The 23,311-nt window shown below is 44.0% G+C and overlaps 1 protein-coding gene across 3 annotated transcripts in view; it reads left to right on the top strand.

Annotated features, from left to right (window-relative positions):
• USP25 (ubiquitin specific peptidase 25) overlaps positions 1-23,311 on the top strand; it is a 114,303-nt gene that overhangs the window by 68,878 nt on the left and 22,114 nt on the right. The window contains exons 17-20 of one of the 3 annotated variants that reach the window (XM_073668251.1): positions 14,106-14,306; positions 15,597-15,736; positions 19,173-19,286; positions 22,860-22,955. In XM_073668251.1, coding sequence (XP_073524352.1) covers positions 14,106-14,306; positions 15,597-15,736; positions 19,173-19,286; positions 22,860-22,955 — 551 coding nt within the window. The remainder of the gene's footprint in view (positions 1-14,105; positions 14,307-15,596; positions 15,737-19,172; positions 19,287-22,859; positions 22,956-23,311) is intronic. The other 2 variants (XM_073668252.1, XM_073668253.1) reach the window with 2 other exon arrangements.

Genomic DNA, 23,311 nt, shown 5'->3' on the forward strand with positions numbered 1-23,311 from the left:
CTTTCAGTCATAGCGGCATGCACGGAGCGTTTACAGTCATAACTCTCTAGATTGTGAGCGGCGGCAGTAATCGCTCCCCGGCACATTGATTGACATCTCGCTCTGCACAATTGTGCTGCAGGGTATAGTGAATGATGGCTGTAATCGGTCCGCGCACGCCCCTATGACTGGAAGCGAGCGACTTCCATGGGGATATAAGTCTAGTGCTTCCCAGTGCTTTAAATAAAGTAACCAGCTAGAATTTTAACATTATTTAACCCTATATCTGCAGGTAAATGGCACGACACTACAGGTTCATAAAACGTTTGTTCATCCAGTGAAATGATCTTTTGGTTTGCACGAAAGATCATCATTCTCGGCAGGTCGTCATCCATTGTAAAAACGGACCTGTGCTGCCGAGGACAATGGCATCCTAAGTGCACAGAGCGGTTTGTTACAGATCGCTCAGTCTGCTTGTGCATCCCCACTAATCCTCAAAAATTGGATTCCAAGATGTCCTGGGTCAATGGAGATGAGATGTGAGAATGGAGCAGTAATGTACATTTTTGACCACCACTCCAATGAAGAGTGAAATGAGACGTGGTCAGTGTTTCTCGCTAGTGTTGGTGTGGAAAACTCCTTTTATAGTCCCTTGTTCACTAGGTGTTCTCAGCACCCCAGGTCCATTGCTAGAGGATAGGAACAGTACCAGCGAAAGGTAGTGGTCTACTCCAACATAGAGATACATGGCACACCCGAGAGAATGCAGGACTTATCTTCTGACCATGGAAGGAAGCAGTGGAGTGTTGGTCCTCAGAAGTCCTCTGGTGTAAAGGGGTTTTCCAATCAATAGTGTCACCTCGAGACAACTGATCCAATGAACCTAGGGGAAACTCTTCTGTAGTAGAGATCCCTAGTTTAAGCTCAGCCATTAAAGAGGTTGTCCTCTCTTAGAAATCTTTATGCCTCATACTGTATAGCTATAAATGAACAGGGTATTACTACTTACCCTTGCCAGGTCCAGTTGTTTGGCTGCAGTGGTGATGTCATGTCGACAGCCAAACGGTGAGCTCAATGTAGATGCCAGTAGTCACTCACCGCTGCAGTAAAGGAGAATCGAGGGCAATTTTTTTTCCCCTTAAATAACCAGCACAAAAAATGGCATTAAGATTTCTAGGAGAAGACAACCCCTTCAAGGATGTTCACAAAAAACAAAACTTCTCATGTCTTCTTCAGATGCCCACTGTTGTAGGAGCTTCCCATAATGTCACGGGCTTTTCCAGCAACTTCTCCATTTGGATCTCAATACTTGTGCCGTGTTCATGCTTTATAGTTACAGGGATATTTTGGAAGTAGGGCGATGAGGGGTAAAGGAACACCCCAAATGAGGGGAAAATTTTCAGCTATTTTCCTCTTGACATGACTGCAGTTTTATTATTATTATTATTATTCAGCCTTGACCATCGTAAATCCATGGCACATTTCTCATGTCACAAATACTGAGACCCTCTGGTCCGGGGCGTACATGTTTAAGAGAGTAATAGAGATTGACACGCCAGCGATTTTCTGTGTGTGACATGCTGCTAGATGGATGTTCTCCTTGGGGCTAAAATCAAGTAGAATTACACTGATAAAACTTATGTGTGGTACGTACTTCTATTACGCAGAATGCCATACCTCTGGAGCCAGTGTTGGACATGGCCAAATGCCAGTAAAGTTGGCAGAAATACCTTTAAGCCAGGATCATACGTTTTGTCATCATTGTTTTTAGATGTTATTTTGTAGTGAGCTGAATTTAAAACGGATTTGTCGCCAGATTTCAGATTGCAAACTATACAGCTTCTTGAAAAAGTATTCATACCCCATGAACTTTTCCACATTCTTTCATGTTACACTCATAAACTTAAATGTATTTTATTGGGATTTTATGTTAAATACCAACACAACCTAGTAAGTATTTGTGGTACATGGTTTTATAATTATTTAAAAAATCTAAATCGGAAAGCTGTGACTTGCATTTGTATTCAGCCCCCCTTAGTCTGATACCCCTAAATAACATCCTGAGTGACCAGTTGCCTCCAGGAGTCACATAATTGATAAATTGAGTTCACCTATGTGTAATTTATTCTCAGTATAGCTACAGCTGCTCTGTGAAGACTTCAGAGGTTTGTGTGAGAACATTAGTGGTCAAGCAGCATCATAAAAACCAAAGAACTCACCAGACAGGTAAAGGATAAAGTTGTAGAGAAGAGTAAAACAAAGTAACACACCAGACGGGTAAAGGATAAAGTTGTGGAGAAGAGTATAGCAGTCCTAAATGGACTTTACACCAGGTGACTGATACTGAACTTGTAAGCACTTGTTGCGAAGAGTTGGAGTGAGGGACAGAGTGAAGACTGACAAAACCAGTCTCGGGGACTTTCTTAAAGTTCATTTGGAAGTGCTTGTTTGGCACAATCGCAAACACCAAAGTGGCACTTCTAAATGCACCTTAAAAATGTAACAAGTGGCTCTTTATCGGTCTACATGTGGCCATAGCCCATAATGGAGACAGAAGACCTTAATGCCCCTCAACAGCAGGAGTTTATTGGTAGCACATTCCTTACCCCGGGTGATATGCCGCCGATGACAATTTTTATGTTGGCATAAATAATTCAGTTATCTAATGAACAAGCTTATTTGTTGGGTGATCACTGGCATATTTACATTAGCCAATAACCAGGGATGAGGATTACTATGGACGCTCATTCGACAATCATTTACTTGTCTAAATGTGCGATTACTAAAGGTCTATTGGTGCAAGATCGTCCAGTGGGAATAGGCTGCTGATCACACGAAGGGGCAAAGCACTTGTTCATTGGGTGACATGATCTTTTGATTCACCCAAAACATCATTATTCTTGACAGCGCATTGTTCTGTGTACACAGGAGCTGTGCTGCCGAGAGCAGTGGCAGCCTGTTACAGATCATTCAGTGCACGTCTGAAGAGCGCTCAGCCTGTGTAAGTGAGGTATTAAATAGTGTTGAGCGAGCACTAAAATGCTCGGGTGCTCGAAGCTCGGGCCGAGCTCACCGTGATACTCGGATGCTCGACCCGAGCAACGAGCCCAATGTTAGTCTATGGGAGACCCGAGCATTTTTGCGGCGGCACCCCCAGCAGTCTGTAGAAAGCCTAAAAAGTGCCCAAAACGATAGTGACAGTGCTCAAATGACATGGGGACAGCATGGGCATCACCCCAGGAAGCATTTCTGACCCCCAGGTCACTGCTGTCAACAACGTGGTCAGAGGTATTAAGCCACTTTTACGGGCTCACAATAAAACGCTCAAAAACAAAACTGAAACTGCTTTCCTGTGAAATATGTTAAGGAACATCCTTTCCAGGGTAAAGACTTGTGTATAAGATAAAATAAATAACCAAAAACAAAAATACTCCTCCACACCTTGGGCTATGTTCACAAGTAGCATTTTTTTATGCGTTTTTGCACTTTTCTATTGCTTTCAACCGTGACAAATGCATTCACCGGGAAATGTCATTTTAACATTTTACAACCTTATCTGGCCATGTGCTGTGTGACACATGCATACAGTGCTGAAAAGACATGGGAACAGCATGGGGAAGACCCCTAGAAGCATCTCTGACACCCAGGTCACTGCCCTAAAGTGTGCCCATCAGAAGTGATCCTTGCCGCATCAGAAGATGCAGACTTGCAACTATCCCCGTGCAAGTCCTTGTCCCAGGGCAGTGTTCAATTGTACCTCCCCCATTCCTTGCAATGCAAGCGCAAGTATGCAGCCTGCCACCCACCCACCCCCAGGCTGCAATACCATACTGCTTGCTTGCACTTGAAATTGGGCCTTTTAGATATGTGGAGGCGGAATCTGGCCACCACATCATGGCTGCGTTGGCGGCCTGGTATCCATACTCAGTCCCCAGCCGCCCGGCGGCCGGGTTTCCACGCTTGGTCCCCAGCCGCCAGGGGGCGGCCGGGTGTCCATACTCGGTCCCCAGCCGCCAATATTTGTCCCGGTGCGCCTTATACACAAGCGCATACCATAACATTACCTGTGCCCTCCCCAGTGCATTTAGTGGGAAGGACAGCCTAACCACAAACACGTGGACAAGTGAATGTGGCCATGGATGGTCCATCTGACTGACGCCTTCACACTGGGTTAATATTGTGGAAGCCTGGACACAGTTGGACACTGGGATGCAACACGTCCTCCAGACATAGAGGATTGTGGGTCCTGGGTCAATCAGGCTTCAACACAAAGTTCAGAAGGTAGACAGCAGCAGTGGTCGGCCTCCTACATAACAAGTAAATTATTCATGATCATGAGGCCATCCATCTCCTTAGCTTTCTGTTCCTTGGAATGCAAGCGCATGTATGTAGTAGCGGCTAGGCCTGAGGTGGTCAGCGTTTTGGCGCATATCCTACCCCCTCCGAGGATTGCTGGATGTTTTCCTGCTACTATCCCAGTTCTATGACTCCCGTTAAAACAAAGCTTCAGGTGATGAATGATGGATGAGGTGGTGGCAAAGGAGAAAGAGCAGGAGGAACAGGGACCATTCACATCAATATCAGGCCAGTCAACCAGATATGTCTTGTAGGATATGTTTCTGTACCAAAAGGAGCGGTTCGGCTACACAGTTATAGGGCATACAGTGAGTGCAATGCCTACCAAAAATTTCGAGGCACTCCAATGACCCTTGGAAGTGACATGGAGGTCAGAGGGCCTTAACTAAACCGTTTTTTCCATTTATAGCAACTGGGTCTCCTGTACACTGTTGGCCTAAGCAGGGAATGGAAGTCTTTCCAAAAATTATGAGGAACTGCAATGCCCCTTGAAACAGATGTGGATTACAGCGTACTAAAAACCTTCTACCCATTATTGGGGAGTGGGTCTCCGTTAGTTTTCGCCTTTGCATTGAAAAGCAAAAGCTGGCTAAAATTAGGAGGAAATGCAATGCCCGTTGGAAGAGTCGTGGAGGTTACAGGTAATTAAAAACAACATTTCAATGCCCCTTGGAAGAGACGTGGAGTTCAGAATGGTTTAACAAGACGGTTTTAATGCCCCTTGGAAGAGACGTGGAGGTCACAGTAGCTTAACAAGACTGTTTTAATGCCCCTTACAAGAACCATGCAGTACAGCATATTAAAAGCATTATTCCCATTATTGGGGAGTGGGTCTCCCATAGTCTATGCCTATGCCTTCCAAGCAAAAGCTGCCAAAAATTAGGACGGAGGAACTTGCAATGCCCCTTACAAGAGCCTAAAAGTGTCACCAACCAGTAATGACTGTCACCCAACATTCTGACAACGCGAGGGTCACGGTTAAGGCAGCGTAACATAAAATCAGCCCTGCGTGCCAGACTGGTAACGGGCAAGACTTCCGTGTCCTCACCAAGATGACGACTGACGATGCTCTCCTCCTCCTTCTCCTACTCCTCCTCCCCTGTCCTCAGGCCACCCACGCTGAACCAACGGTATAACAGTTGTACAGGTACTACCGTCTACAGCGCATGGTACCAGCTCCTGTTCTTCCTCCTCCTCCTCTCGCTCATTGTCCCCCAATGCACGTTGGGATGAGATGAGGCTGGGCTGTGTGTAATCGCCCGCTACAGCTTCTTGATCCATCTCATCATACTCTGGCTGCAATGCCTCCTCTTTAATTCTCTGCAGAGAGCGTTGCATAAGACAAACAAGTGGGATGCTGTCCCTAATGATGGCGTCACTCACCATCTTGGTGGACTCCTCAAAGTTTGTCAGGATGGTACATATGTCAGACATCCAGGTCCACTCCTGAGTAGTGTTGAGCAATCCAATACTGAAATATCTGGTATTGACCGATATTCGCGGTATCGGAGTTCCGATACTGAGTACCGATACTTTTAGAATATCGAATACCGGAATCGGAAGTTCCCATAATGCCTGCGCTCTGCAGTGTCTCTGAAGGATGACAAGCTGGATGGCAGCGCTCAGCTTACTGTACTTGTCATTTAGTGTTAAAGGATTTATTAAAAAAAATAATAATGTTTTCATGCACCATCTCTTTAAAAAAGCCGGCCGGCAATTCAGCATCGGTACCCGACAATTTAGAATAGAAAGAATGCAGCATCACACATAGATTAGATACATAGAAACATGTCAGTCACATCTATAAGAAGTTCAGTGATAGTGTTGATTACTGTACTTGTCATTTAGTGTTAAAATAAAGGATTTATTAAAAAAAAAATTGGCGTGGGGTTCCCCGTAATTTTAGTCTCTAGCGGAGGTTAAGCAGACGGCTGGGGCAGATGTTTGAAGCCTGGGAAGGGGGTAATACCCACGGAGCTTCCCAGGCTACTATTATCAGCCCCCAGCTGAATACCTAGCCTTTACTAGCTATTAAAATGGGGGACCCCCCAAAAAATGACTTGGGGGTCCCCCCTTTTTTAATAGCTAGCAAAGGCTAGGCAGACAGCTGGGGGCTGATATTAATAGCCCAGGAAGGGTGCCATGAATATTGGCCCCCTCCCAGGCTAGAAACACCAGCCGTCATCCGCCCCAGAAATGGCACATCCATAGGATGCGCCAATTCTGGCACTTAGCCTCCCTCTTCCCACTGCCCTGTAGAGATGGCAGTGGGGTAATAGGGCTGGGGTTGATCTCAGCTTATAATGCCAGCTGACATCAAGCCCAGGTTAGTAATGGAGAGGCGTCTATAAGACACCCCCATTACTAACCCCATAGTCAAAGTTAAAAAAAAACACAAACACCCAGAATAAAGTCCTTTAATTGAAATAAAGACACAATTCTTTATTGTTCTAAATTAAACCATACTTACCATCACGCCCATTCCAGCTGAAGCCAACGATCTCCTGCAATAAAAGAAAAATAATAAAGCAACATCATCCTTACCTTTCCATGGTTCCCACGACGGCTCCAGCTCTGCTACATTCACATGACAGGCTGGATCGCAGCCGAAAGCTGCCATCCAGCTTGCCATGCCGTAGACACTGAGAAGCGCAGGCATGCTTGCGCTCTGCAGTGTCTCTGAAGGATGACAAGCTGGATGGCAGCGTTCAGTTGCGATTCAGCCTGTCATCTCAATGCCATCCCAGCGTGGGAGAACTCTCCTGCCCAAGCGCTGAGCGCAGGAGAATTTTCCCACGCTGTCAGTGACGTGCATGAGGTGAGCTGAGTTCATTGGACATGAGCTCACCTCATGCATGTCACTGACAGCGTGGGAAAATTCTCCTGCGCTCACCGCATGCACAGGAGAATTCTCCCACGCTGTCAATGACGTGCATGAGGTGAGCTGAGTTCATTGGACATTAACTCGGCTCATCTGGATGCCGTCAGAGCCAGACACTGAGGAGCTCAAGCCTGCCTGCGCTTCTCAGTGTCTGCGGCATGGCAAGCTGGATGGCAGCTTTCTGCTGCGATCCAGCCTGTCATGTGAATGTAGCAGAGCTGGAGCCGTCGTGGGAACCATGGAAAGGTAAGGAGGATGATGCTTTATTATTTTACTTTTATTGCAGGAGATCGTTGGCTTCAGCTGGAATGGGCGTGATGGTAAGTATGGTTTAATTTAGAACAATAAAGAATTGTGTGTTTATTTCAATTAAAGGACTTTAGTGTGTGCCCACGTTGCGGAAATGAAGCAGAAAATTTCTGCTTCATTTCCGCATGTCCTCTCCCGGAAAAACGCATGCGGAATTCCGCAAGCGTTTATCGCGTGCTTTTCACGCGTTTTCGACATGCGGAATTTCCTTCGTTTTTTCATGCATTAAATAAGGCAATTCCGCATGCGGAAACGCCAAATTAATGAACATGCTGCGGATTTTTGAACATTGCATAAACGCTGCGGAAAAATCCGCAGCATGGGCATAGAACTTGCGGATTCTCATTGGGGACTATGGGATGCGGAATACCAAGCGTTTTACAAGCGTTTCCGCTGCGGAAAATCCGCAGCAAAAACGCTTGTAATCCGCAACGTGGGCACGCAGCCTTATAGACGCCTCTCCATTACTAACCTGGGCTTGATGTCAACTGGCATTATAAGCTGACATCAACCCCAGCCCTATTATCCCACTTCCACCGCTACAGGGCAGTGGGAAGAGCGAGGCTAAGTGCCAGAATTGACGCATCCTATGGATGCGCCATTTCTGGGGCGGCTGACGGCTGGTGTTTCTAGCCTGGGAGGGGGCCAATATTCATGGCACCCTTCCTGGGCTATTAATATCAGCCCCCAGCTGTCTGCCTAGCCTTTGCTAGGTGTTAAAATAAGGGGGACCCCCACTTCATTTTTTTTGGGTTCCCCATTTTAATAGCTAGTAAAGGCTAGGTATTCAGCTTGGGGCTGATCATAGAATCATAGAATGGTAGAGTTGGAAGGGACCTCCTGGGTCATCTGGTCCAACCCCCTGCTCAAAGCAGGATTCACTAGATCATCTCAGACAGATGTCTGTCCAGCCTCTGTTTGAAGACGTCCATTGAAGGGGAACTCACCACCTCTCGTGGCAGCCTGTTCCACTCATTAATCACCCTAACTGTCAAAAGTTTTTTCTAATATCTAATCTGTGTCTCCTCCCATTTAGTTTCATCCCATTGCTTCTAGTCTTTCCTTGTGCAAATGAGAATAAAGATGATCCTTCTACAATGTGACAGCCCTTGACATATTTGTAGACAGCTATTAAGTCTCCTCTAAGTATATTACTAGCCTGGGAAGCTCCTTGGGTATTACCCCCTTCCCAGGCTTCAGACATCTGCCCAAGCCTTCTGCTTAACCTCCGCTGGAGACTAAAATTACGGGGAACCCCACGCCAATTTTTTTTTTAATAAATCCTTTATTTTAACACTATATGACAAGTACAGTAATCAACACTATCACTGTACTACTTATATATGTGACTGACATGTTTCTATCTAATCTATGTGTGATTCTCTATTCTAAATTGTCGGGTACCGATGCTGAATTGCCGGCCGGCTTTTTTTAAAGAGACGGTGCATGAAAACACTATTATTTTTATTAATAAATCCTTTAACACTAAATGACAAGTACAGTAAGCAACACTGTCACTGTACTTATATATGTGACTGACATGTTTCTATCTATCTAATCTATGTGTGATGCTCTATTCTTTCTGTTCTAAATTGTCGGGTACCGGTGTATGCCGCTGCTGAATTGCGGGCTTTTCATGTAATACATTATTCTTAGTTGTTTTCCTTCATGTAGAATTAACCTACAAGGAAAGAAAGGGTTTATTTTCATTCCGATATTTGTGTCCCATTGACTTGCATTGGTTTCCGGTATCGGAATCGGCGATATCCGATATTTTTTGGGTATTGGTCCAATCCGATCCGATATTTACCGATATCGGAAGGTATCGCTCAACACTACTCCTGAGGTCTTGTGTGGTGTCTGACCTGAATATCGACGGCCTTGTTGCAGCTGGTACTCCACAACTCCTCTCTTCTGCTCACAAATCCTTTGCAACATGTGGAGGGTAGAGTTCCAACCTGTGGGGACATCACACACCAGTCGGTGTGCCGGAAGCTGCAAACGCTGCTGCAACACAGCAAGGGCGGCGGAAGCTGTAGCCGACTTGCGAAAATGAGCTGACAGGCGGCGTACTTGGACGGTCAGATCTGGCAACTGGGGGTACGATTTAAGAAACCGCTGAACCACGAGGTTAAGCATATGAGCCAGGCATGGTACGTGTGTGATCTTGCCTCGCCTCAGAGCCGCCACCAGGTAACGGCCATTGTCACACACGACAATGCCTGGATGTAGGTTCAGCGGTCTCAGCCACAGATCTGCCTGCTCTTTCACAGCTGTCCACAACACACAAGCAGTGTGAGGTTTATCACCTAAGCTTATTTGTTTCAGCACAGCCTGTTGCCGCTTGGCTGAGGCAGTACTGCAGTGCTTCCAGCTTGTAACTGATGTGGTGATATCGGAGATGAAGGCTGAACATGAGGAGGAGGAGGAGGATGATGCGCAGGAGCTCTACACTGTGGGGGCAACTCTGACATAGGGCCCACAATCCTCGGTGTGGGGAGAATGTGTTCCGTCCCAAGGTCCGACTGGGTCCCGGCTTCCACTATGTTTACCCAGTGTGCCGTCAGGGAGATGTACCGTCCCTGGCCACAAGCACTTGTCCACGTGTCCGTTGTCAGGTGGACTCTCCCAGTAACTGCGTTGTTGAGAGCACGGCAGATGTTTTGGGACACGTGCTTGTGTAGTGCGGGGATGGTACACCTGGTAAGATAGTGTCGGCTGGGGACCGAGTACCGAGGGACGGCCACCGCCATAAGGTTGCAGAAGGATTCAGTCTCCACCAGCCTAAAAGGCAGCATTTCCAACGCAACCAAAAGGTTAATAAGATGGGTATTTGTACAGTCTGACTGAGGGAAAAAAAAAAAAAAGGATTTTTCCTGGCCCCTGAGACCTAGGGATAAGTCTAGCATTTGAAAAGCAGCGCACAGGACTGTAATGCAGTGTTTGTTGGTATAACCACTGCGTCTCCTATTCAGCCTGCCTGCCTGATATCTGGGATGGAGATTAGTCATGAGAAGGACTCTTTGTTTGATTTTGCAGGGTTTAGAGACCCTACACTACCAATTTCGCAGTATAAATCTCTCCCTAGCTCAGCAGCACTCTCCCTACACCGTCTTATCCGGAGCGCCTGGTTTTAAATACTCGAGGTGATGCTGTGCAGCCAGCCAATCACTGTAATGCCCACAAACAACATGGCTGCGGCGTTACAGTGACTGGCTGGCAATCCCTGCATGTTCATTGGCTCTGTAAAGAGTGCCAAACATGCAGGGCGGAGACCCGAGCTCCCGCTCGAGTAACCTGGAAATGCTCTGTGCTTTCCGAACATCCTGAGTAGTGAGATGCTCAGACGAGTACCGAGTAGTGTCGAGCATGCTCGCTCAACACTAGTATTAAACAACTGGCGACCGGCAAGTAAGTGGACAATTGGATGATCCTGCCCCAAACATAAGGAAATTATTTACACTGGTTTTACGAATATTTGGGGGAAAAAAATAGCAAAAATTGACATTTTATAATGAGTATCATGTTTCGTGACCATTTTATGTATTTTTTTGCTTGATACAGTACAGACCAAAAGTTTGGACACACCTTCTGATTTAAAGATTTTTCTGTATTTTTATCACTTTGAAAATTGTACTTTCACACTGAAGGCATCAAAACTATGATTTAACACATGTGGAATTATATACTTAACAAAAAAGTGTGAAACAAATGAAAATATGTCTTATATTCTAGGTTCTTCAAAGTAGCCACCTTTTGCTTTGATGACTGCTTTGCACACTCTTGGCATTCTCTTGATGAGCTTCAAGAGGTAGTCACTGGAAATGGTCTTCCAACAATCTTGAAGGAGTTCCCAGAGATGCTTAGCACTTGTTGGCCCTTTTGCCTTCACTCTGCGGTCCAGCTCACCCCAAACCATCTCGATTGTGTTCAGGTCTGGTGACTGTGGAGGCCAGGTCATCTGGCGTAGCACCCCATCACTCTCCTTCTTGGTCAAATAGCCCTTACACAGCCTGGAGGTGTGTTTGGGGTCATTGTCCTGTTGAAAAATAAATGATGGTCCAACTAAACGCCAACCGGATGGAATAACATGCCGCTGCAAGATGCTGTGGTAGCCATGCTGGTTCAGTATGCCTTCAATTTTGAATAAATCCCCAACAGTGTCACCAGCAAAGCACCCCCACACCATCACACCTCCTCCTCCATGCTTCACGGTGGGAGCCAGGCATGTAGAGTCCATCCGGTCACCTTTTCTGCGTCGCACATATACACGGTGGTTGGAAGTAAAGATCTCAAATTTGGACTCCTCAGACCAAAGCACAGATTTCCACTGGTCTAATGTCCATTCCTTGTGTTCTTCAGCCCAAACAAGTCTCTTCTGCTTGTTGCCTGTCCTGAGCAGTGGTTTCCTAGCAGCTATTTTACCATGAAGGCCTGCTGCACAAAGTCTCCTCTTAACAGTTGTTGTAGAGATGTGTCTGCTGCTAGAACTCTGTGTGGCATTGACCTGGTCTCTAATCTGAGCTGCTGTTAACCTGCGATTTCTGAGGCTGGTGACTTGGATAAACTTCTCCTCAGAAGCAGAGGTGACTCTTGGTCTTCCTTTCCTGGGGCGGTCCTCATGTGAGCCAGTTTCTTTGTAGCGCTTGATGGTTTTTGCAACTGCACTTGGGGACACATTCAAAGTTTGCCCAATTTTTCAGACTGACTGACCTTCATTTCTTAAAGTAATGATGGCCACTCATTTTTCTTTACTTGGCTGCTTTTTTGTTGCCATAATACAAATTATAACAGTCTATTCAGTAGGACTATCAGCTGTGTATCCACCTGACTTCTGCACAACACAACTGATGGTCCCAACTCCATTTATAAGGCAATGAATCCCAGTTGTTAAACCTGACAGGGCACACCTGTGAAGTGAAAACCATTTCCGGTGTCTACCTCTTGAAGCTCATCAAAAGAATGCCAAGAGTGTGCAAAGCAGTCATCAAAGCAAAAGGTGGCTACTTTGAAGAACCTAGAATATAAGACATATTTTCAGTTGTTTCACACTTTTTTGTTAAGTATATAATTCCACATGTGTTAATTCATAGTTTTGATGCCTTCAGTGTGAATGTACAATTTTCAAGTCATGAAAATACAGAAAAATCTTTAAATGAGAAGGTGCGTCCAAACTTTTGGTCTGTACTGTATATTGGCTACATTGTTTGCTTATCTGTTCATCAGAAAAGTAAAGGAAACCCGTAATTGCACCCTAATAGAGCCTCCTGGATGCAGATTAGCTTCCAGCAGTACAAAGGCTCCAACATGCTGTGGGGTAGATTTGACCCCTTCTTGCCATGGCCATTTTTTTCCCCACATTCCAGTCTTCCAAGAACTGATTAAAGAGTCACGTACACAGTAGATAGTTGTGGGCCTAAAGATGGTGCGGCTGATTGTTTGGCTGGCAGCTGTTTCTCCTCCATGCACAGGCGCGCTCCTGTGCTCTGTATTACAGAGCCGTTGCCAAACTCCTCTGACGGCGGCTTATCTTGGCCGAAAACAAAAGGATCTGCAAAACGAAATCTGACATGATCTACCCCATCATCATCTGTTGGGGGAGCATCTGGAAGCCCCCATACACTTTAGACTGTTGGCGAGCTCTCGCAGTCCAGCCGATGTTAGTCTGTGTATGGGCAAGTGCCAGATCCTGATCCACTCCACCCGGTGACACCCAACATGTGACTAACATGTGCGCCATATGTCAGGAAGGCTGTAAATGTAACCACTTATTACACTATAATCTCACTTTAAATTTTATTACTGTGTTCTTGTAATATCTTGAGTTTTGTGTATTTTAATTTTTTTTTCAGTCAATTCAAGATCTGCTTTTAATATTGGATTGTGGAAAATTAAAATGTGTTTTCAATTTTGCTGCCATGTCTTGTGTATAATGACGAGCTCTGCAAGTTTATAATAAACCTGTTTTTCAGTTCAAGATTTGAGGCATCTGCTTTTTGCCATTTGCATTTGATCAATCACTGGTAGAAAGCCGAGATCTTGAACATCTCAAGTTTGGACGTTATTCCCGGGCCATGGTTGGTCTTCGGCAGTCCCAAATGAATGAATAAATGAATGAATGGAGCGGCAGTGCACATGACCGGCCATCGCTCCAACGATCATACCTCCAGCAACCGGGATGTTATCCCTTATCAATTTGATAGGTGATAACTTACAAACTTGAGAAAACTCCTTTTAAGCACATACACTTCTTGGTTGCTTGAAACGACAGGAAAATATGTTAAGTTTTTTTTTTTTGTTTTGTTTTTTTATTTCAATTTACTGACTGCAAGCAGAGATTGCGAAACTGTTAAAAATGTACAAGAAAGTTGCACAACTTTTCATTTAGTAACATAGCTTCATTTTTTTATTTTGGCCCCTTTCCCTCCAATCAAATTACATTAGATTACTGTGCAATTCCTATTGTCTTCACTAATACTAAGATATCCTCCTTGGAGAAATCTTCACGGACATGTGCCACTTGTAGGATGACTTGGTATAATTCCATTTTCTTGTTTTGCACTTTTTTTTGTTATTCTAGAGGAGTACGACAAGGAGACAGGTCAGGTTCTTGCTGGAATGGACACCTTACCTCCTGATTTAAAGGAATTTGTCAAGGAAGACAACAGAAGATTTGAAAAGGAACTTGAAGAATGGGATAAGGAGCAGCTTCGGAAAGCCGAACAAGAGAAGATGCTGCTTGCGCAGAAAACTTTGAAGCCGACTCCATCTTCAGTTCATGGTATATTCAGCTCAGTCGCAGTTTTTTGTTGTTGTTGCTGTAACTTTATTCTGTAATGGCAAATGTTTCTATAACATGTATAATCTATACATAACAGCAAGTGACTAGGCAGGGCGGCGACGCACCTGGGTGGAGGCAGGGCGGCGACGCACCTGGGTGGAGGCAGGGCGGCGACGCACCTGGGTGGAGGCAGGGCGGCGACGCACCTGGGTGGAGGCAGGGCGGCGACGCACCTGGGTGGAGGCAGGGCGGCGACGCACCTGGGTGGAGGCAGGGCGGCGACGCACCTGGGTGGAGGCAGGGCGGCGACGCACCTGGGTGGAGGCAGGGCGGCGACGCACCTGGGTGGAGGCAGGGCGGCGACGCACCTGGGTGGAGGCAGGGCGGCGACGCACCTGGGTGGAGGCAGGGCGGCGACGCACCTGGGTGGAGGCAGGGCGGCGACGCACCTGACTGGGCAGCATCCAAGAACTTCCAGCCGCCACCAGTGACGGGTAATCGGCGGGAGTGCCTTGTGTCGCATCCCTATCAATCATCTATTGATGGGCTATGCTAGACCATCACAAAAAAAAAAGTAGTGGCCTACCCCTTTAAATAATTAGGCTATGATTTGTAGAGTTTCTTGTTTTTTAAAACGATAAAATGTAAAGTTTGTTAAAACAGATTTTTTTTTCATCAGAAATCACAATAAAAACAGCATAAATTATGAATAGCTCTTAGACCTGATGAGGCTGGTGAACTCTTGTGAATATCAATGTTAGAAGGGCTTGATCTTCTTTGCCCACCTAGCTTGATAGACCTCTCCTCAATGTCCCTCCTCTCCTCTGCTGCGCTCCTTCTCTCTGCTGCTGCTGCTGAGATCTCACACCTCTCAGAGCTCTCACTCTTCATCTTAATATTAGCATTCTGTAACTATTCTTATGCAGTTTTTCAGAGCAAGTACACCAGTCTAATCAAGTCTGAGAAATCTATTTAATAATGTATACAGTTTGTATTAGGAAATCTGGTGACAGATTCGCTGTAAAAAGTTTCCTGGAAATAAACCTATCACATAGTGAGCACCTCGCCATGGTTCAGCTGGAAACAAGTGTTCAGTTTCTCTGCAGCGCCTCTAATGGCAAAATGAAATATTACACGGTGCCCATTAAAATCCATGAATTCCCTAAAATGCATAATGTGCTGGGTGCTTCATACTAATTGATGGAGATCACCGTTTACATAGACTGTTGTTATCAGGACATAATTGATTTCGCCACATGCCATTCATGTTACATTTGTGCCCCTACGCAGCCCCGCTGAAAGATCCGGAGTACATGGAGCAACCCACGAGAACCGAGCTAACTACGGAGATTAAAGAAGAAACCACTAGTGCAATCACCCAGGCCGTCACCGAGTGTGAAGACAAAGGTCCGGAGGCTGTCCTGCAAACGGTTAGAGGAGCATTCACCATTACCCTTTTACCTCTGGTCCTTTGATGGTCCTTTGATGGTCCTTTGATGGTTCCTGCTCCGTAACTCTCAGTATGGGCAGGCTTCTCCCTGACCAACTGAAGCAAGGTCTCTTGAAAAGATATTGCCCGATCAGTGTTGTAGAACAGCAGACTGATACTTCTTCCCCTTGTATCCTGCCTAACATATTGATTTTGCCCTTAAAGCCTAAGCACATGGAGAACCTGAAAATGTATTTGCGCTGTTGATCAAATAGAACATTTGACCCTAAAAGGATATTCCCATCTTCAATATCCTATCCTTATATGTAGTCGGTATAATAATAATATCATCCAGTACCTCCAATTAGAAATCTAGTATAGTTCTTCTGATTTACTATGTTGCTTATAGGGCTATGGAGTCAGTAAGCCAAACCTCCAACTCCTCAATTTCCCTGACTTCCGACTCCAACTCCACAGCACTGGTCACTACTGAGTGTGTACATAAAGTGCAGCACAGATTATATCCACTAAAAGCCGAGGTCATAGATCAGGAACAGAACAGACATTTATAGGACATTTCATAACTTTACCAAATTCTTATGAAAACATTTAGGCTGTGTGCCCACGATGCGTTTTTTAAGCGTTTCCGCAGCGGCAAAAACGCTGCGGAAACGCTTAAAAAACGCATGGTGGAAGGCCTGTCATGTTCCCCAATGATAATCCGCATGTGCTGTGCACATGCTGCGGAAATTTCCGCTGCAGATTATCATTACGGAAAAAAACGCAGCACTACCAATTATTTTGCGGAAGTGCTGCGTTTTCGCCGCCATTGACTTGCATTAGAACGCATGGATTACGCATCACTAGATAAGCACATGTGGAATACATGCGTTCAATGTGCGGATGGTACCCAGGTGTGGAGGACAGGAGACTCTCCTCCGGACCCGGGTACCATAGAAACTGTAAAAAAAAAAAAAAAAGAAAAGAAAAAATAAATATATACTTACCTTCTGACTGCCCGCGGTGCGCTCCTCCTCACTTGCCGGCAGATCGCGATGGACTGAAGGACCTGCGCTGACGTCATAGTCATGTGACTGGTCACGCAACGCTGACGTCGGCAGGCCCTTCAGTGTACCGCGAGCTGCCGGCAGTCAGCAGCGAGCGAAGCAAGACACCGGGGGCCATCAGAAGGCAAGTATAGATTTATTTTTTACCACTCTCTCAGGTCACACTATATAAATCTATGCCGGTTGCATGGATTTATATAGTGTGACCAAGTTGTCAAGCACTTTCCAAGTGATGCTAAAATCGCTTGGAAAGCGCTTGTCAACCCGCATGCGGAAATGCAAGTGAAGAACGCTTCACATCCGCATGTCCCTGGCAGGAAAAACACATGTACAATCCACATGCGTTTTTTCTGCCAGGGAGATGCAGAAACGCTCAGGAAAAAAATCCGGAGCATTTCTGCATCGTGGGCACATAGCCTTACAGCACATCCTGCATTGTACTACTGTACCCAATTTATTATATATTTTAGGAGTTGGTCCATTTTATACCGACTCAGACTCCACCCAAATGGGCATCGACTCCTTAGCCCTGGTTGCTTACCCCATGTGCAGGGCATTGAAATAGCTTAGGTGTCTATGGTTACGACCACTGATATAGTGACAGTTACTTAGTAAGTTAGCTGTTAGTGGGTGTAACCATGGATACCTAAAGTACTGTAATGCCCTGCACATGTGGTAAGCGACATAGCGACTCAGAAGAGCTATACTACATTTCTAATTGGCAGTATTTGCTATTATTATTGTTATTACACCTACTACATATTGTCATAGTATCGTGGCGATGAGAAGTTAAACTCACAACGATCCAGGAAGCTAGGATATAGGGAGCTGTTTGATGGTCGGGTTTGCTATTAGTGTTGTAGTAGGGACATGATAGAAAAATTAAGATCACTTTTAAAGGGGTTTTCCATGAGTAATAGTTTTTTTTTGTTATTTGGCACAGGCTTGCAAAGTGATATAACTGCGATCTGAGAGGGTCTAACCTTCACTGACAATCCCCTATTATAGCACCATGCATGCTGACATCTTAATTCAGATAAGATCTTTTATGTACCTAACACTTTCTTTTAGAAATGTACCTTTACTCCCCACCTCGGCATATGCAAATGAGGCAGGACTAGTCCAGCGGAGTGTAATTTCCCCCAGACTAGTCCCGCTCATATCCTGTAATCAGGAGCAATAGAAACCTTACTATTACTTGTGTCATGCCGGTGGTTTTGATATTATGGGGATTTTATAGAGGCTATCAACCACACCAGAGAAGCCTGATAAGGAGATCCAATGCCTTGGGAAGCGGGGAAAAAGACTTGCAAATGCTAAGCTGGGGAATAAAAATACTTTTGAAAAGGTGCACAAGAGATGATGTGAAAATAAAGAAATCTGCAGGCATACCGCTATTGAGATATATAATTAATTTATTTTTATTTATATATATATATATATATATATATATATATATATATATATATTACATATATATATATATATATATATATATATATATATATATATATATATATTACATATATATATATATTACATATATTTAATAAAAAAATATATTCAGTACAGACCAAAAGTTTGGACACACCTTCTCATTTAAAGATTTTTCTGTATTTTCATGACTATGAAAGGCATCAAAACTATGAATTAACACATGTGGAATTATATACTTAACAAAAAAGTGTGAAACAACTGAAAATATGTCTTATATTCTAGGTTCTTCAAAGCAGCCACAGTCTGTACTGTGTATATGTATATATGTGTGTGTGTGTGTATATATATATGTATATATATATATATATATATATATATATATATATATATATATATATATATATATATATATATATATATATATATAATATTCATTACAGGTGCTTCTCACAAAATATGATATTGAATTTGGGTAAGTCTGATTGTGCCTCTCAAGTAGATGACCTACTTCTGAAAGTGACAGAATATTATGGTCAGTTTTAGAATTTTGGACCAAGTACAGATTAATTTCATGTAAAGCATTCTATTTGATTCCATATTTAATGGCTTATTTGGAATAATTTATATGCCAGTTGACATTCTAAAAACCGAAGCTTGTCCTCGGGCTGTGTTTGGCATTGCATTTATTTAAATATGATGACCAATCTGCAAGACCAAACACAGCCCAGGGTCAAGGGTGGCGCTGATTCTGGAAGAAATGTTCTACAACCTGTTTAATGGTAATATCATTACATACATAAAATATAGTGTATTCGATTGGGTCGCATATTTCCATAAGAGCTGGGTGTCTGAATCTGTGTACAATGAGAAGGGTTTTACGCTTAACGTGATAACATAGCTAACGTTGTATTCCCATAATCTCTTTCTCTGCAGCCCTCTGATAACACCCCAGTCTCAGCAGCTCCTAGCCAGCGAGTTGTGGAGGTGGCGATCCCTCACATAGGCACTTTTGTTATTGAGTCAGAGGAGGGGGGTTATGACGATGAGGTACCATTTATTTTTATTTTGGCTTCTGGGCGCCCCTTTGTGCCATCTCTTCCCTCCCCCTGGCGCTTTTTGTTTTGCTGCCTGACTCACTATTCCTCTGTGGCATGCCAACCAAATCTCAACTAACATGGCACTAGCATCTGCAAATCATCAGGCATTGCTCATGGGTGCTGGGAATAAGTTTGTGTGCATGTATCATGCCAACAAGTGACACGGGGTTCTGCTTGGGGGTGATGATTATTAACAATGTCTTCTTTTTTAATTTTGGTGTAATTGTTACTACCTTACACAAGAAAGTAACCAGTTTGTGTCTCCGTTTTCCCACCTACAATGAATCTTAGATTATAGATCTCTGGGGTCCAGACAGTTGGTATCTTTGCCACAATATTATTTATTTTACTCACTTATATAGCACCATTAATTCTACAGACATTATCATCGCTGTCCCCATTGGGGCTCACAATCTACGTTCCCTATCAGTATGTCTGTGGAGTGTGGGAGGAAACCGGAGAACCTGGAGGAAACCCACACAAACACGGGGAGAACATACACACTCCTTGCAGATGTTGTCCTTGGTGGGATTTGATCCCAGGACCCCCAGCGCTGCACAATAGAAGGACCTCAGAGGCTATGCAATATTATATATGCACATCCTCAGGGGTTTGCCATTAATACCGTTGGGAATTGCTTGAAAAGGACCTTGATTTCTAGAAAATAGTGTTGTCTGTCTGGTTTATGTAGTATTTTTTTGTTGGTTTGGTTGTATTTAAAGGATATAAAATAAGTGATGAGACAATCCAGCGTGGACGACCACTTTGCACCTTCCAAAGACGTGAGAAGGGCGTATAGGTGGCAAGAACTGGGTAAAATGTATTAATGCTAGAGATTGGTGCTAAGAAACATGGGAGTGAGTGGGAGGGAATAAATAAAGGAAAAAAAAACAAATTATTATAGCTGTCATGTGTTCTTCTAAACTTGGTGGGCCAAGGATGTGCAAGCCCCTGCTTTGGGCATCAAGATTGATTATTTATTTCGCTCCTGCGCCAACCTGATAAGTTTTTGAGTGGACATGAATTGTCCGTCATGAGATTGAAGACTCAAAGTCTGCAGCTTCTCTGCTCCATTGTCCAGCCACTATAGGCTTTACACAATATTGGTATAGATGGTGATTTGGTAGTGTAATATGTTGGAAATTTTATCATTCCCTCTACTCCAATTTTCTGGCTCCACACAAATGCAAAAATGGGTTTTGTGCCGAGCTTGGCACACTTCAACTTATCAAATGTACTAGAATCGACCTCAATACCGGCTCATTGATGAAATACATCACATTTTCTGATACTCTTGACAGCCCAAACATACTCTATTTCTATTAAGACCTGTGAATAAATTTAGTGCATCGATGTGTAAAACGCCAGTCTTAATTTCCCCTCAGTGTCGTTGTGATTGAACAAAAATAAAGTATTGTCACGTGGTACATTTCATTTAAGAATAAGTTCCCTTATGGTTTACATGCGGAAATCATATTTGTAAGTTTGTGTCTAAACTTTTGTGAACTTTCATGGTAGCTGTGGTCGCCTGCTTCTGTCGTTGGTCGGTTTAGATTAATATAAAGTTATAATTTTAAGGGTATGTCCACATTGTCCAGCCTGTGTGCCTGTTTATTTATTTTTTTTTAATTCACATGGATTTTGAATACTTTTAAATGTGGATCTTGAAGTGGCTTTTGACGTGGATCTTGAAGATTTCACATTGCACAAGTAAAGGAGGTATTTCATAGGACAACACCTTTTGGAAAGGAAATATAGTTTTTGCTAAAAAAGAAGGTGCTTCCTTACTGAGGTTGTGCTAGAGACAAAACAAGCACTGGTGCCAAGATGAATAAGTGTAGTTTTAATTGGACCACTTCCTTACGGATGACCATAATGATCGAGAGTGAATTGTGCTAGAAGATATGGAAAACAAGCGGTTCCTTGGGGTCGGTGCAATCTCCAGAAATAGATGGATGGATTTGGTTACAGAAAGGTTTCATTACTTTAAATTACAAGGCTTTTTGGAGTCATTTTCCTTTTTTGGGTAAATTCCTTCTGCTTTATTTTACCTGACTAATGAGAAGGACCGCCTCTAAAATCACCTTGTAATTTGAAGCATCTTAAAGGGGTTGTCCGGTGAAAACAAGCAATCACCTATATATGTGATAGGTGTTAATCTACTAATTGGTGGGGGTCTGACCTTTTGGGACCCAAACAGATTGTCTGAAGGGGGAACTTTTTATTCCAAACAAGAAACTTTTAATCCCAATAAAAAATGGCGCTGCTGGTTGGGCAGACACCCGACCGCTGCTTCATTCATTCTCTATGGGGCTGCTGGGCAAAGCCAAGTACAGCTCGATAGGGAACTAATGCAGCTGTCGAGAAGATCAGTGCGGGTCTCAGCGGTCAGAGCCCCATTTTTAGTAGTGGAACCCATTCATAAAGTTATGAAACCATGCTTTAGCCTTTATTATTATTATTATAGCGCCATTTATTCCATGGCGCCTTACCTGTGATACATAGCAAAAAACAATTACAATAATCTTGAACAATACAAGTCATCGACTGGTACAGGAGGAGTGAGGACCCTGCCCGCGAGGGATCACAGTCTACAATGGATGGGTGTCTATCCATTGTTGGGGTCTGCACCGTTCTGAGGAACCTCTTTTCCATATCTTGTCACCCGTTCTGTATCGTGGCCCAGGATTTTCAGTTCCTGCAGATGAGACTATGATCGGCCAGAATCTGGCTGATCAATTTTCTGTCAGATCTCTCGAATGAATGATCCAGCTATCAACATACCAAGCTAAACCAGTAGTTTTGTGGGTCCCTGATCGGCATTTTTGGCTGACTTGTCAGAACACCTCTTGTCTAGAGGTGTTAGAGGTGTGAACCTCTCCCTAATTGTTGCTGATGGGGAAGAGTTTTACGGACTATAGAATAGCAAAAAACTATAGTGACCTACATTGTTACTAACTCGTAATTCTTATGTCTTCATATTCTAGTGTTGTGTGGCCCAATTTGGTGCTTGTAGGGTTTTTGCTGTGGCAAATTTTTTAGGAAAAAAATGTACTGTAATGGAGGAGATTTATGAAATGATCTTTGTTGCCCATAGCAACCAATCATGGCACAGCTTTCATTTCCTATTGTGATGTTGAAAAATGAAAGCTGTGCTTTAGTTGCTGTGGGCAACAGACAGATTTTTAGACGTTTTTTATAAATCTGCCCCATCTTTGCTACATACAGTCCTATTGTCAGACTACTGTACGAGATGGATGCCTAGGCCTCGCCTTCCTGGATGGTCATGGCCTACGTTTTTTTCCTGGTTAATGCTGTGAGGATCTTGTACTGCATGTGTCTGCAAGTCATATTTTCCCCTCACTTCTCTCATTCATCTCCATTAACATTGTCTGTTGTACGGCAAGCAAACGTCACCCATAGATGCATGCGGCCGCTCGCTTCCCCGTGTTTTATTTCTGCATGCTTATGATCTATTTCACTAATATATGATGATCAATAAAACTTGAATCCTCTGTGGCAGGTCATGATGACCCCAAACATGCAAGGCATTATCATGGCCATAGGTAAATCCAGGAATGTGTATGACAGGTGTGGGCCCGAGGCGGGCTTCTTTAAGGTACTGACTATACTCATGTTCTCATTTGCCGTCTGCATCCTGTTTTTTTGTGCCTTGAATATTCATGTTGCATTTTCTCTGCTTTTACAGTCATAGTAAAGTGTGTATTTTGTGTTAATAGATTGCACATCCCATTATCGGATATTATGGAAACCCATTAAATGCCGCCTGGCGTAATCTGCCTCAGCCTTGAGCTGGGTATTGTAAGACAGACTTGTTGCTAGGGAAGTTCTGCCTGACAACCGGAATTAGACTAGTTACTAGACAGTGTATACCTAGCAACCAGGGTGTCAGGAATTGGACTGATGGGCTGGTTTGGCAAAGTAGGGGGCACTAGGCGCTGAAGGGGACCCAGC

The sequence above is a fragment of the Phyllobates terribilis genome, unplaced genomic scaffold (assembly GCF_046119375.1).
Source record: "Phyllobates terribilis strain yellow unplaced genomic scaffold, ASM4611937v1 Scaffold_2__4_contigs__length_985480577, whole genome shotgun sequence".
In the NCBI taxonomy this organism is placed as follows: Eukaryota; Metazoa; Chordata; class Amphibia; order Anura; family Dendrobatidae; genus Phyllobates; species Phyllobates terribilis.